General features: G+C 39.8%; 1 protein-coding gene across 2 annotated transcripts in view; it reads left to right on the top strand.

The window, feature by feature from the left end:
• Window positions 1-12,494, top strand: part of inppl1b (inositol polyphosphate phosphatase-like 1b) — a 30,297-nt gene extending 17,803 nt beyond the window's left edge. For both annotated transcript variants that reach the window (XM_008303679.1, XM_008303671.1), the window contains 15 exons: window positions 592-709; window positions 873-969; window positions 1,068-1,206; window positions 1,303-1,402; window positions 1,593-1,681; window positions 3,792-3,873; window positions 4,686-4,775; window positions 4,869-4,982; window positions 5,065-5,153; window positions 5,246-5,333; window positions 6,572-6,724; window positions 7,136-7,217; window positions 8,686-9,481; window positions 9,567-9,682; window positions 11,686-12,494. In XM_008303679.1, the coding sequence (XP_008301901.1) occupies window positions 592-709; window positions 873-969; window positions 1,068-1,206; window positions 1,303-1,402; window positions 1,593-1,681; window positions 3,792-3,873; window positions 4,686-4,775; window positions 4,869-4,982; window positions 5,065-5,153; window positions 5,246-5,333; window positions 6,572-6,724; window positions 7,136-7,217; window positions 8,686-9,481; window positions 9,567-9,682; window positions 11,686-11,779 (2,247 nt within the window). In that variant the 3' untranslated portion in view covers window positions 11,780-12,494. The remainder of the gene's footprint in view (window positions 1-591; window positions 710-872; window positions 970-1,067; window positions 1,207-1,302; window positions 1,403-1,592; window positions 1,682-3,791; window positions 3,874-4,685; window positions 4,776-4,868; window positions 4,983-5,064; window positions 5,154-5,245; window positions 5,334-6,571; window positions 6,725-7,135; window positions 7,218-8,685; window positions 9,482-9,566; window positions 9,683-11,685) is intronic.
• The last annotated feature ends 3,745 nt before the right edge of the window (window positions 12,495-16,239 follow it).

The raw sequence follows: 16,239 nt of genomic DNA, 5'->3' as shown, positions 1-16,239 counted from the left end.
ATATTATGCAATCTGATGTTTCTGCTCTGTCCTGTCATCCAAAATACAAAGCTGTATCTACTATAATGTTTCTGCTTTTTAGCACAATGTGTAACAATATTTGTGTAATTTGTTGGATGCGTTAGGTGAATATCAACGAGACCTATTTCAACTGACAGCTGTGTAGAGGCATGCAGTTTATACATATAGTCCAGTCATACCTGGGTCAATCCTGGAATTTCAGTCTAATGAAGTTAGATATTTTAACATTCTGTAAATCAGGAAGTCCTTTTTTTTTATAGTACGGTACAAGTACAATGACAAAAACAGATTTTTCAGTATTTTAAAGGGCACTGACTTTCATGTAAAACTGAATTCTTATACTTGGCTGTAGAAGTGTCAGAGAACCCATTTTCCAGTGTTTCAGCAACATCGCGTTTTCCTAAAGATGTGATTAGAAATGAAAATAATTCAGATCACATCTGTATGCATTTCAGAGAAAGGCCTGACTTTATAAAATAGGTCGGATTGACAGAGATATCTGTAATTATATATTCCTGGACTGTTTGGAAATTGTTATAATTGATTGTAATGTGGGACAATGTCCTGTAGGTGGCAGTGCAGTCCCTCTGGAATATGAGGCTGGCGGTGTTTGTGAAGCCAGAGCACGAGAGTCGCATCAGCCATGTGAACACAGCCAGCGTGAAGACTGGCTTAGGGAACACTTTGGGTAAGCCAACCTGCATGATCTCACTGCCACCAGCACTCAATGCAAATAAAGAACATGCACAACATCTTGGCTGACAGCCCACAAGATCAATACATGATTAAAGACAACAAAAAATCTTTTGTTAATCTGGAGGTTTAAGGTTGATTTGTTCCTTTTGTTTCAGGAAACAAGGGAGCAGTTGGGATTTCCTTTCTCTTCAATGGGACGTCTTTTGGGTTTGTTAACTGTCACCTGACCTCTGGAAGTGAGAAAGTCCTCAGGTGAATTGTGTGTATTTATGTATGAAGTGTGTGTGCTCCTGTCTCTTCTATGCTCTTTTAAAAGTGTATGTCTGTCTTGCAATGTATTCAACATCCAGAAGGAACCAGAATTTTGTAGACATCCTCAGACTGCTCTCTCTGGGGGACAAACAGCTCGGAGCTTTTGACATCAGCCTGCGTTTCACTCATCTTTTCTGGTGTGGAGACCTCAACTACAGGCTTGACTTGGACGTACAGGTCAGACCGACAGCTTTCATTTCCGTGTCATTTGTTGTTCTTGAGAAATCCAAGACAATGATGTTACTGCTTCTTTCTGGGGCGTACTGACTCCAGGACATCCTGAAACATGTATCCAAAAGGGAGTTTGAAGAGCTTATGTGTGCTGACCAACTGACACGAGAGAGACACAAGAGGAAGGCCTTTCTCAATTTCAGTGAGTTTCAGTTTTACTTCTTTTTTTTTTTTATATTGACAGCTCTCATTACTGTATCACACAGTTCCTCTATAAAAACTAAAAAGCTATTTTACAAAATACATGATAAATAAGAGTACTATTTCATTTCAATTCGGCTCTACATTTGCTTATCTTACTCTGTTGTCGTTCTCTGTTTTTCACGGTTAAGAGGAAGAGAAGATTGCATTTCCACCCACCTATCGGTATGAACGAGGCTCCAGAGACTGCTACCTGTGGCAAAAGTACAAGACCTCGGGAGTGAGTCATTTCTTGTTACTCAAAAATGTGTCAAAGAAAGACAATGGTGTACCGAAATAAATTCTTTCAGGCACAGGACAGAGGATGCATGCCCAAAATAAAAACAATATCTACATAAAAGTAGTTTCCAGCAATTGTGGGAAATGCTCAAGAATTACTTTGAGTCCATCAAGGATTTTATCCACACTAGTGGCATGACTCCAGGGCTTTCAGCGTCATTTGAGGTGGTACAGTCTGAAATCTTTTACATGACGATTTCTTTCTGTCTTACTGTGTATTGTAATAATTTTTTAATGACATTTTCTGGTTTGTTTTTGTCATACTTACCATCCATAGGTATTTAAGACACTACGGTACCTTTTCAAAAGTAGGTTTAACCTTTTCTGGCTTTTCAGTGTTGAATCATGGTCAATTTAAATGCTTTTTTTTTTTCCCCAAAAAGACAATTTCATGTTTACTTTATACACAGTAATGTCAAACAATTAAGAATAGAACTTCTAAAATCAATGATTGGATTAGTGTCCACCCCCTTAAAAGTGACCCACCCCCTTAAACGTCACCCAATAATGAAATGGGGATTTTCTGAGTGCAGTAAATGTGTCCCAAGTGATTGTAGTAGAAAGACACCTGTATCTGAAAGGTCCAGTCACTGGTGAATCAGTTCTCGCAGCTCTCGCTACACCTTGAACATAAAAGAACACTCTAAGCAACTCTGTGAAAGGGCCATTGAAAGCTCTAAGTCAGGAGATGGACACAAGAACTTTTCCAAGTCACTGAATGTCTCTTGGAGTACAGTGGAAGGAATATATGCGTAAATCTGCCTGGAACAGGCCGTCTTTAAAAACTGAGTGACTGCACAAGAAAGAGACTAGTGAGGAAGGCCACCAAGACACCTATGACTCCTCTGAAGGAGATACAAGCCTTAGTCAGTGAGATGAGAAGGATTGTGCATACAACAAAGAAAGCCACTTAAAGCTCATAAAAATCTCAACGAGATTTTGCCAGAAGGCACGAGAGAGACTTTTAAATTAACTGGAAGAAGAGGTTCTGTCGGCCATCACAACTAGACGGTATGTTTGGTGCATACCAAACATTGCACATCATCACAAACACACAAATCTTATCAGTAAAGCATGGCGGTGGCATCATCATGATGTTTCTTGGCTGCAGGCCCTGGAAGGCTTGTGAAGGTAGAGGGTGAAATGGAAGCAGCAAAGTATGAGGAAATCTTTCATTATAATTTGATGCAGTCAGCAAGAGAACTGCAGCTTGGGAGACGATTTGTTTTCCAGCAAGACAATGACCCAAAGCATACAGCCAAAGCCACAGAGAAATAATTTAAAGACAACAAGAACGATGTTATGAAGTGGCCAAGTCAGAGCCCAGATCTCAATCCAATTGAGAATTTGGGGCTGAAGTTGAAAGGGGCTGTTCAGTCATGATCATGCACCTTGGCAGAGCTTAAGTAATTTTGCGCAGAAAATGGTGTTTAATTTGTCCAGATGCACAAAGTTAATTAAGACTTATGCACTCAATGCTGTAATTGCAGCCAAAGGTGCATCTACTAAGTGCTGACTTAAGGCTATACTTATACATGTGTATTTTACATGTTATATTTAAATTTACTTGACATTGCTTTGTAGAATTCTTTTTTTCTCACTTCAAAAGACTTTCATCTTTTGTGTAAATTCTTGTCAAAATGCCAAATTGTATTGATCATGATTCAATGATGAAAAGCAGTAAAAAACTTTGAAGCGGGTCAATACTGTTTTATAGGCATTGTATATATATAATACATGTGTACAACTACAAAGAAAATACCCTAGGAGCATTCTAAGTATACACTACTTAAGATAATTTGTTTGTAACCTAATCCTATTTAAGGGGTCTGTACAGATAGGCGACTTTGGGAGCAGCTGCGCTGGTCACTAAAAATAGAAGGTTAGGAGTTAACCTCCTGTCTAAATCAGGAATGTCTGGCATAGCGGGAATGACGCTATGCCTATATATATGACGCTATGTACTATATCTATATCTGGCAATTTAATTTTGCTAACATACAAATATACAATACATTGCTGATTATAGTATAGCTAAATCTGTTTTGTAGGTGCGAGTCAATGTTCCATCATGGTGTGACAGGATTCTGTGGAAGTCCTACCCAGAGACACACATCATCTGCACTGCATATGGTAAGAGGTGGAGATTTTAAAAAAAGCTTTGACGAGAAAAATAAACTTAAATAAAGCGTATACAACATGTCTGAGAGCAGTAAAGACAGGGCAGTGGTTGAGTTGCAGATTTTTTGCAGCTCTCTCAACTTAGATATCTGTGGTCATTTTTTTTCTTTCGTACCACTGTGAAATGAGAGCAACTGTGAGAATGAGTAACGGTCAACCCTACATCCTGGCCTGTGGCACATAAAGAAACAGAGTCATTTCCTCTAATTCAGCCTGAGCTTCTGTTTCTGACTATGCTCAGCTAACTATGAAAAAAACATCACAATTACCAGGTAGTAGCAGAACAATTCTGTGCCTCATAAGTAATGTTTTGACACATCTGTGGAAATATTGCTCGACAGCTCATGTGCCTTACAGTGCTGTTACATCATTTTAGCCACAATCCATAGAGGATACAGATGGTGACAAATTAAAGGAAAAACCTGAACCCTTGAAGGATCACATTTATCCTATGTTAAAACAGCTCTATGATGCTATGCACATACTATGGCCTTCATAGTCACCAGCTCTCTGTTTGGACTGGCGTGTTTGACAGCGCTCTCCACCACCATCAATAAAACACACAATGATGTTGTTCTAGTAGAGTTCCAGAGACATAAAGAATGAATGCCAAGGTGCATTGAAGCTGTTGAGAGCACATGATGGCTCAACATCTTACTAAGACACTTCATAATGGTTTGTCTTGTCATTTGTCATCCATCTGTATGTAGTGTTGTTTTTGAAATTCTAATAAGTAAGTATTGTAATGGTTTATCTTCAACCAGGTTGCACAGATGACATCTTCACAAGTGATCACTCACCTGTTTTTGCCACATTCCAAGTGGGAGTGACATCACCTCCCGGCTCCAAAACAGGTGCTGTCATTGTTGTGGCCCTTCGGACACAAACAGATGGAATATACCTGAGTTTTTTCTTAAGTGAACACGATTGTTTTTTAATTTAAACAGAATCAAATTCCAGCACAGAGAGGGCCTGGATTGAGCTTGAAGGCATTGAAGCCATTGTGAAAACGGCAAGCAAGGCAAAGTTCTTCATTGAATTTCATTCCACGTGCCTCGAAGGTAGGATGACATATCAGAAATATGTTTTTTGAAAGCGTTTTGCAGGACAGTAGCAAAAATTCCTTCATGTCTTTTTGTGCAGAGACGCGACGCTCCAGCGAGAATGACTCACAGAGCTGTGATGTTCCAGGTTTTCTCAAACTGGGCTGGTCATTCAAACAACTGCCAAAGGTCAGAGGCTCAGTCCATCTGGAAACGGTTTAAAGTGTTGTTTGTTATTTAAGTCTTTTTGCTAACTCGTGGTTTGTTTATGTCTGTCGTAGCTCCTTCCAATAATGTCTGACATGGAGTACCTTAAGGATCAACACCTGCTGTTGTCTGTGAAGTCATGTGACGGGTTTGAGTCATACGGTTGGTCACAGGGCACATTCATTTTGTCTAATTTACTAGTACATTTAAAACTTCTGTGAATTTTGCTGATGTTGCTAATCAGTACCTTGAAAGACACAGTTCACCCGTGTTGTTGTGATTTAAATTTACTGTAATCACTGTAATCAGGACATAATGGTGGTGGTGTAATGTAACTGAGCACATTTACTCAAGTGCTGTACTGATCTAAGGTGCCTGTACTCTTGTCTTTTCTTTTCATGCCCCTATTACACCTGTTACAGTACATCTTAGAGAGAAACATTTTAATTCACAAAATGTATCTAATTACTAGTGACTTTAAAAATTAAGATTTCTGCACAGAAAACACGTGAAGCACGAATAAATTACAATGTTTTGGACTGATTTAAACTACCCAACAGTTAATACAAGTACAACTGTAATGATTAGTAATTGAATCAGCTGATTGACAGAATATTGGCAACTCTTCTTATATTTTAGACCACCTGTGATGGCATTTTTCACTGCTTTCAGAATTTTTACTAATCAAACGCTCTGTCAAATAATGAAGAAGATTATCAGCAAATCAATCCATAATGAAAATCATTCTTGGTTGCAGTTGGATATAAAATAGTTCAACATGCGCTCCACCTCAGTCAACTACAACAGCAAAATCCTGCTTTTACTTTAATGAATGAGTAATAATAATCCAATGATATAAGATAAAACAGTCACATTTTCCTGTCTTGGCTTCTTTTACTTTTGATACATTTTTGTGATAATATTTACACTCTTATAAGTACTTAAGTACATTTTCACTTCAGGACTTTCACCTGTAACAGAAATATTTTAACCATATGGTATTGGTACTTTTACACAAGTAAAGGAAGCGAATACATCCTCCACCACTCCACTGCATAATGGCATCGCTTTCATGCTGCTCACAGTGTTAAAATTTTAGATTTAATAAACTTTGCAGCTTTGCGCTATACCTTCAGAAATGATACATGTGCCTTTAAACAGTTTCATTAAGAGCTTGCAGTTCTTTCTACAGAACTGCGCTCCCACTCCAATGCAGAAAGAACGATCTTTATATGGAAATATGCACAGATTTGATATTCACAGTATTCTGAACTGATTGTGGTGAATGTAATTACTTGGCCTTGTATGTGGCCTACATCAAATGTGATACATCAAGTCAGTTTTATTGAATGAAGTGTTCCATTCACCCGATCAGTAATTTATATAAATCTTTGTCACAGGTGAATGCTGTGTGGCTCTGCGCTCACTCACCGGTGCATCAGAGCAGTTTGAGACTTTTTTAAGTCACCGAGGTGAGGAGATGGGCTCCATACGAGGGCGGGTCAGGGTCCATGTGCCTAAAGACAGGCGAGGAACACGGGAGAAGATCTATGGTGGGTCAGCCGAAACTAGCCTTTTCCTAGTTTCTGCCTTGCTTGCACTATCACTTCCTACTAAGCTTTCTTCTCCACTGTCACTACATTCTTGGACTCTTCTCACATTGCTTCCTCTATTTGGTTCTTCAATGACCCCTGGCTTGGCTTTGCGCTTGCTGGTATCTATCGACCGCTTCCTCTTTTGGCTGCTGATTGAATGACCAGATGCATCCTGAGACACTGAAACAAGACAGATGGGTATTATGCCACCAGGTCAGGCACAACACACACACACGCACACACACACACGCACAGATTATGCTGTGAGACTGGCAATAGCCTTTGGCCTACATAAAGCACATCAACTTTGAAGAAGTCTTGCTTCTTACAAAATGAGTTGTTTATTTCCTGTAATTTGACTTTTTCCAGAGTGGTTCTGTTTTGAGAAAGACGATAAAGGTCCTGGGAGGGGACACATGTCTCCTGCAACGACACGTATCCCAATGACCAGGTGAGGACCTCTAAATGTTTTCGAGCATCCGTGTAAACCAGCAGAAAGCCTCCAGTTCTGAGTGAAGAGTTCTCGAGGGCTCATTGAAAAAATATCACCCAGTCCCAGCTATCTTCTTTTCATTGAGTAATATTTTGTTTAGGAGGTTTACAAATCAGGATATTTTTTCTATATTATGACGCTTAAAGTTGGATTCAATTTCCACTGCATACTATTTCAAGAAAATTAGGATTTTTCTTCAGAAGTTTGTTCCTAGTCTCATTGGCCATGAGCAGGGGAAATGTGTTACAGTGTATTGAAAAACTGTGAATCATCTCTTCATGCTATTGTTCTGTTTTTTGATAAAAACAGTAAGAATGTGAAGCATCTGTTTCAACACTTGAATCTCTCACTATCACTGGCCACTAATCAAAAAAACATGGCAAATTTCCTGAAAAAGTTTGGCGCAGTGCACTGGCAGCAACACTGATCAGTCAAATTCATTTGTTCACACTTTCCTTGTACAATGCAATGTTAAATGTATACCATATTTTTTACAGTTTTCCTTGGTATTGTTGATTGGCACTGATGCAGATTAATGCTTTTCTACCAAGAATTTCAAGAGCTTTATCAGTCCCACATTGTGCCACTTTTCAGCGTATTAATGGAAGTCATATAGGTCCCCAGTGTGTGTCTTTCAATTTTTCCGCTCAAAATGCTGCAAAAATGTTTACATTGTCCGTCTCTGTATAGCTCCTGGTTTGAACACTGTCCAAAACAGGCCATTTCACTGTCTGTAGCTCAAGTGCTGCTGAGCTGCTGCTGTCATCGTCTGGACGGCAGCTAATTGACGGGAATGAGAGTGTGTGAGATCAGGACTTTATATTGCTTCTAATTCTCCTATTGAACATTTTTTTCATATGGAAATATTGCCAGATTCATCGCACAATTGTTGTTTTCAACTCATGTGTAAGTTTGGTTTGTCAAACAATGTAACGGTTTAAAAAGTATTGTTATCAGTGCATGGCAATGAAACGACTGAGACATATTAGAGTTAGCAGAAGCAGCAGCTGCAGAAAGCAAACAAACCAGATGGGCTGTGAGGCAGCTGCTCTTTCTGAGTGGCATACAAAATGCAAAAACAGTGGATTTTCACATCATGTGATCTTTAATGTCATGTCACAAACTACAAGAAACTGTTGTGCAGTGTTTGCCATTGCATAGGCCTTCAGACTAGACTAGTGGATTGTGTTTTATTTTTTCATCAGTATCTGTAACGACAAGTCCACATCAATGTAGCCTTGTGTTTTTAGGACAAGGACACTTTGGTTTATACACTTATAATGCTACAATGCTACTGCTAAGGAACACTTTTTAAATACATTTTAAGAATTTCTTGTGAAGAAAGTGAGTGAGAATTAAAGACACATTTTGCAAAACTGATCTTTAGTTAAGCTGTCTGACTTCAAGACTTGTATGTTCATTGCAGGTCCACCGCAGTCCCTCTCAAACTCACTCCAAGCAGCTACACCAACCCTGCTTACTTCATCTTTGAAGGTGTGTCCGTGGCACGTAGGACGGAGGAGGCTCTCCCCCAGCGAAGAGACCCTCAGGTGATCTGGTCTGGAAATGAGGCCTTGCAGCTCCCAAAAGTCTCAGGGCGTCAGGGCTTTGACAGAAGACCGTGTAGAAGGTCAGACTTTACAGAGATTGAAATTCCAGCCATCCTGCCTCATTGCACTCCAACTAATGACCTCCATACATCCCAAACCAACTCCTCCTATCAGCTTTTCCCAGCCCAAAACCCATCCCCCATACCGCCACCCTCAAGTAATGCCATCACACAGTACCAGGAACAGACTGCACAACCTCGAGATAAATACCAGAGTAAAAATATTGGTAAGGACTCCATAAAGCCTGAGGGCAATGTAAGGAACTTGTATATGAATCACTCAGCAATCATCAGGGAAAAAGCCAGATGTGGACGACATCATCTTCCTCCAGAAAGGAGTAATCCTATTCAAGCAGCCAAGTCACCATCAGCTTTCCCCTACACTCCCACTCGCTTAGCACATTGTCAGAGCTCTGCTTCGTGGTTGGTGGATCAGCAGCCTCCTGGGCCTACAGGAGACAACTCACTCACTGCTTTGCAAATGGCCAAGTCTCTCAGCGAAGTAGACTTCTTCCCCACAGAGCAGAGAGGTCCTTCCATACGCAACAAGAGGCCGAATTACAGAAATGGCCCTTCCATACATGGAGATAGAGGCTACAGCTGGGAGAAAGAGGTACGACGTCGCTCTTGGAGACAAATGTTAAAAGATGTTCTGCTTGGTTCCATCTAAAAATTCTGTCTACTTTACCTCAATGTAGGTCTCTGTCCTCAAAGGTGCACCAGAGACCGTGCGGGAGCTGCTTAGTGCCCTGGGCCTTCAAAAATACACCTTGGGACTGAGCCTCAATGGCTGGGATGACCTGGATTATTTCAGGTAAAATTAATTTGGCTCAATATTCGTGTATGTCATTTTATAGACGAGCACAAAAAACGTGACTTTTTTTTTTCTGTTATTAGAGCCAGAAAACCTAAATTTGAACAAAGCTGAAGATGCTAATATAGACTTGTATTTGGACACTCCACAGCTAAGTGTTACAGACTGCAGTGCTAATACAAACACCAGTAAGGAAATAGGGGGGGGAAAGCACATGTAGGGGAAATGTTGCCTATGTTAGTCATTTCAATTTGAGTGAGCTTTCTGGTAGCCAACATTAAGCAATCATTACAGGAACAGCAGCCTACGGGAATTCATGCACTGACTCTAACACTGAGACATTGTGGTTGCTGCTAGGTAGTTTATATGCCACCTTAATGCAAACTCTATTATTTGGACTGTTAAATGTAGCATCGAAACTGTTGACCACCAAAACATTGTGCAATTTTTTTTACACTACTGACTGTCCTCTTCTTCTTTTTTGTTCAAAGCAGCACTTGTTTTCTTCTTTACTCTGTGGTGAGCTTGTGTGTTTGAAATGAAAGTATAGGGCACATGATACAAGTTTTGGGTCTTAATGTGCACTTGCTTGCAGCAATGACTTTGGTGTTCACAAGCCAGTTGCAATAATCAGCAGAAGGTCTAATCAGATTACTCCTATGCATGTGACAGTCATGCTTATCCTTTGTAAGATGAGTATTGCTGTCAGGTTAGCAGCTAGAACCTCAGGACAGTTATCCATGCTAAAATAAATCCAATCACAAGTCAGCAGAGTTACTTCCAGAGTCCCTCTTTGTGTTACCCAACACAGCATCTACTTCTTAAGCTGCATGAGAGCAATAGTATCACAAAGAGGGAATTTGGTGCTAAGAGGACTCTGGACGATACCTTTTGATATGACTCACTCAGACTCAATAGCCAGGTTGGTTGACGCACTGGCGCACCAGCATCCCCCCCATGTTTCATCTAGAATCAGAAAGGTAGTGTATGTAAAAAAAATTTAAAAAATAAAAAAGGACATACACCCACAACAGTTAGCCCACGCTAACATCAAAAAGTACACTGAATGGCCATAACAACTTCTTGTTGCCTCGAATTTATTTTTACTTGACCTGCCTCTCCTTCGCTGTGCTGCATCTACTCCACTCCACTCCATGTTTGTCTGTTTCAACCAGCTGACACGCAAGTAAACACACATACAAAAACTGTTGTGGTAAATTGTCGGTTTAGAGCAGAACAACAAAGAGTGGAAGCAGAGGTATGCAGACTCTTATGCTGAGCTGGGGTCAAACAAGTGCACATAAAATAAGCAAATACCACACACACACATAGATATGTATGTATGTAGTTTTTTGGGGACACTGACTGAACGCTCTGGCCTGGACGTTCAATTTAACCATACGGTGTGAGAGATCACTTTCAGTCTGTTTATAAAGGCGGGGGGGTCAGCAGTTTCAAAGAGAGGGACTAACATGCACTTACAGCCGACTCCCAAAGCATAGAACAGAGACGCTCAGATTACAACACACAAACAGAGAAAGTGTGGTTTCATTGTTTAGACGCCGTTACTCTTCTGTATCTCTACATGGCAGATTATTTGCTGCTGTATTTATGAGCAAAATCTCACACAGAGAACCTTGAACTGAAGATAAAGTTTGGACTACATAGAACACAGGCCGCCAGTGGAAGCACATCTTTTCATGGCTGGTTGAAAAGGAGGAATGCTTATAGGACTAAAAAAAATCTTTCAGTGTATGGGCACATGAATAAGGTTTTATGACGGACTCGAAAATGTGAGATGGTTTCTTTGAGGTAAAGTACAAACGAAAAAAAATGGTGTATTATCCCTAATGTTAAGCTGTGTATGCTATATGACTTCTTGCAGCTGTATAGAGACATTGACACCACATGCATTTGCACAAATCTATCAGACTGTATGACTATGTTTGACTCATGTCAGCATTTTTAGTCCAGCCAGATTCAAAACTCTTTGTCTTCCACAGCGGCATCACTGAGGAGGACCTATGTGCCGCAGGAGTAACAAACCCTTCACACCGACGCAGGATCCTCGAGAACCTGCCAAGGAATTGGAACTGACACAGAGAGCTGAAAAGCAATGGTGGCACAAAGCCCTGTAATCTGCTCTATTAGAACTGGAAGAACTGTTAGAACTGAAAGGGAAGACAGGCCGATTGAATTATTAGTCACATCAGCTGGACATTTCCACAGCCCTGCCTTTTTCATTTACTCGATCAATACTGTAGCAATAGTTTGTCTTTGTCAACGTGGCAAAGGGAACAGAATGCAGGAGGTACTCATTGCAAATTCTGCATTATTCACCCATCCATCTTGAGAGATAATGAAAGAGGTGGATAAAATGAATAGAAAGCCTTGATATCCATCTGACATGTACACAAATATTGATTAAGGTATCAAGGTCTCATTGATTTTGTTTTCAGTGATTTAAAAAAAAAAAAAAAAAAAGACTATAAAAATATAGTCCTTCAATTTCCAGTGTTCACTCAGTGCTAGTGTTTGCCGTCCACTTTCAACCCTTCTACTGTGTGCTTCCATTACACTGCACCTATTGAGCCTGGACCTGAGCTTGTAAAAGCCCTCTATTAAACCTATAGAGCATAAAATCCATCCATATCTACTGGAAGATTGTCTGGAAAGCTGGTATAGAACGGCCTGCCATATGTCATTTTGTTTACTGTCTACTGTTACTATCATGTCACTTAATCAGTACCTATGTCCACTGTGCATGTTTTATGCAACGTTTATAAAGTGCATAAAGCAACTCTTGACTGTCGCTGAGCAATCCTGAGTGTTATTTCATGCTGCTGAGGAGTGGCGAAGCAGAAATCTCACCTTTTCTTTTCTTTCTTCCTCTTTACTGCGCTGATCACATCTTCAAACTGTTTCTGCTCATATGTTGTTTGATGCAGCCTACTTCATCGTCCAGCACTGCAGTGCATATTAGCAATAGTTGTGAAGGCAACATAACTCTCTTTGATGACTAAACCGGCTATACAACACAATTTAATAGGCTTTATCAGAAGAAAATAATTTGTGCAGCAGTTCTGATCTTCCATAGTGTCTTCAGATCTGCTGGTTTAAAGCAGTCCAAATAGATTATGCTTCTCTAGATGTGGAAGTGCGTACTGTGAATTACCAGCAAACGTTAGCAAAGCATTTAGGACGGCTGATGTCTGACTTCTGTTTATTTCTTTTTGTCATGCAATCTTTTACTTCTTTTTAAGTTAATGTGGTGTACTGAGCTTCCTCTTGAGAAGTGCAAACAAATATTTCCTTCGTCTCGATGACTGACAAAACCTGTCTTCTGCTCGTAAACAAGTTAACTACATCTGTAATATTTGTACACAGAGAAGTCCAGACATGTGAGATTAGTGTTTGCAGGCTCACATGTAATAACAGACTACAGCAGAGAGAGGTGAGACTTCTGTGAATCTGATCCCACAACAACTTTAAAATATTCCGCAGTGTGTGACTGTTTTTTTTTTTTTTTTGCTTGTAGCATTGAGGTAGTTACTCATTAAAGTATGGCCAAACACATGTCTCCTGACAACCGGTATGTGTCAGTGACCACAAAGTCACTGCCTCAGTAACTGTAGTGACCTCATCACCTGTGCGAATGCTGGGAAGTTTTGGCCACTTACAAATCCAAGGGAAGAGCTTGAATCATGACAGACCTCATTAATTGGCAACAGGTTCTAGTAGAAAACAGTTTATTAAAAGACAGGGGTAATGTATGGATTAGATTTTTTGCTGATTTTCATAAAATCTATACCACTTTGGTGTCTGTGCCATAGAAATGAAACTACCACCAGTTAGCACAACAGCGTGTGTGTTGGTTTCCTGTCGAGATTTTGGAGAGACAACAAGACTCCGGGGAATTAACCACCCAGCCAAGACATAGTCCAGCACATAACCCAGATTCATACAGTACAAAACAACGTGTTGCTTTAATACTGGCTAGATTCAACAAATGAGATTTAACGTGTTTGTTAATGAGCTTTAGAACTGCTGGATTTTGTTACATTTGGACAGAGCAAGACTGTTTGTTTTCCCCTTTTCAGTCGTTATGCTAAGATGATTGCTATGTAAACAATATCATTCTTCTCATCAAACTCCCAGTAAAAAGTGGCCGTGCGTACTTCTTAAATGTCAGACTATGCCTTTAAGAATTTACAAATGTGTCAATAGTCTGATATAATACAACAGTAGTTGTTTGTGTGTATGTTTACTAGCAGTTCGTCAGTGGTGCTGTAAATCCATCCTCCCTACGCTCTCGATGGCTTTCTGATGAAGAACATGCCTTGTCAGTGGCCCACTCACATTCCAGACAACTAAACCGCAGAAACTCACACAGTACACAAACACAAAAACTCGCACTGGTACCACGGCTGACCTGTTCACACAGAGAAACACATTACCACAAAGCTGACCCATGCGCACACAAAAACAATGCTTCTTTGAGAGAAGAGGTTCAACTTCTTAAGTAGGAATTTGTTTTTACCTCAAGTCCTTCTCGTGCTTAATTTTATTTATCATATCAGGATTTAGACTTTTTTTTATCATATCCATTTTAAAAATATATATGAAAGATGTATGTGCTATTGAACCTTCTCCTATAAGCGCATGGATAACTGTCTGACTCTGTCTTTCGTCACAGCAGTACTGGCCACAGTGGAAAACCAGAAAACTTTACAAGGAGACGTGCTCTTAGCATATAGACTGAGTCATACAAGTGTTCTGTCGTCGACCATGTAGTCTGTCTTTGAGTAATTGGGGTGAATATGATCTTGTTTCCTGCTGAGTTGCTCAATCTGTGGTTGTTAGTAACTTATTAAGTAAAGCCTCATCACACTTTTATTGTCGGTCACCAACAAGAGTGTTGCACTTTCTATGTGCTTTTTATTCCTTTATGATCACACGGTATAATTCCACACCTTCACATGTTAACCTTTTAGAAAAGCCTGAGATGACAAAGATTACAGAGGAGACAAATCAGCTGATCCCGCCGTACTCCAGAGAGCAAATATTGTCCAATACAACTGCTATACGCACAGCTATTTAGGCTGCTGTACTGCTGGGTGGATATTAACTTCTATAACACCAAAGACTAAAATACCAAAGGTGTAGTTTATTTATTTATTTTACCTTGCTAACATTTCTACATTGTGTTTTACACACACAAGATGCATCAAGAGTGAAATAAACAGTCAACAGTATGGGTGAGTATCTCCATCTGTAAAGCTGCGATGTTGTAATGACAGTCTCAAAAACACAGATTCAGACTTCTGGAGTTTCATATGAAATCTGTCAACTTGTGGCGTTGGGCTTCCTGTATCGTTATTATTATTCTTCAGAATCAGTTTCTGGTTCAATCATGTATGGCTTTCCAGATCTGCACGCGATAGTGTAGAGTTACATCCAAGTCCGAAATGATCATCTTCATGGAACAAAAAATTTAAAAAAGTTTAAATCTGTAACTTTAATAAACAGAGATGAGTTTTAGGAGGGAAAGAAAACCAGCAGTGTAACAGTGCAGGAATATTCCATTTTAAAAAAAGTCCTGCAAGATTCAGTCTTCAAAATTAGCAGAAAAATGTCCTGAAATATCAAATGTGAAAGTACTGCTGGGTAACAAGTGGTCAGTTGCTGGTTCAGTGCAGGGTGATAACATCTAAATGGTACTTTAATGTTGTGGCTCCACACAGTGCTGAGTCGAACTACTTTACACACAGTGTTGTTGTGTAAGGTGCTCTATAATCATAAATGAGCTCACCAGTTATTAAACAAGACTTGCTTTAGTTCAGTTTTATTTATATAGCTCCAAATCCCCCCTACAGGTAATCTCAAGACACTTTACATAGTCAAGTGAAAACCTTACAAAACTATAGAGAAAAACCCAACAAATCCAAAGATTCCCTTTGAACAGCTCTTTAGGGACAATGGAGAGGAAAAACCTTCTCTTTAGCAAAAAGAAATGTCCTGCAGAACCAGTTTCAGGGAGAGCAAACATCTACATTTGCACCGACCAGTCGGGGTGAGCTGAAAGCAGGTAGAAAGACAAACAATGCATACGAAAACAATGGAGCAAAAATAACAAAAAACAAAACAAACAAAAAACCCCCAACAAAACTAAACAGTAATGGGAGTAATATTTGCCCCTCAAATGTTCTGGAAATACCAATAAGTCATGTACCCCAAGTTCGACTACACTTACTTTTCACTTCCGTAGCTATACCTGCATAAACATGCTTTCCTTTATTTTACAATTTGTCCAAAAACTCTAAAATAGAGCATAGCCTTTAATTATTAGAGCAGTAACTTGCTTGGATCCAGAACAGTGACATTTATAAAAAAAATTTGCGTGGCTCTCCTCTGGACGTCGCCTTCACAGCCCAGGCTGCCGGACTCAAAGAAGGAGGGCAACTTTTGTTCCCACAGCTGTCCTCCTTCTAAATGCACAACCATCTTTGACCTGCTGACTCCCTGCCAATGCCCATGTAATATAATGTAATATTTAT

This window comes from Stegastes partitus, unplaced genomic scaffold (genome assembly GCF_000690725.1).
Source record: "Stegastes partitus isolate 25-593 unplaced genomic scaffold, Stegastes_partitus-1.0.2 Scaffold39, whole genome shotgun sequence".
Taxonomy (NCBI): Eukaryota; Metazoa; Chordata; class Actinopteri; family Pomacentridae; genus Stegastes; species Stegastes partitus.
The sequence above is the reverse complement of the archived record's forward strand: the minus strand, read 5'-3'. Positions and strand labels throughout refer to the sequence as shown.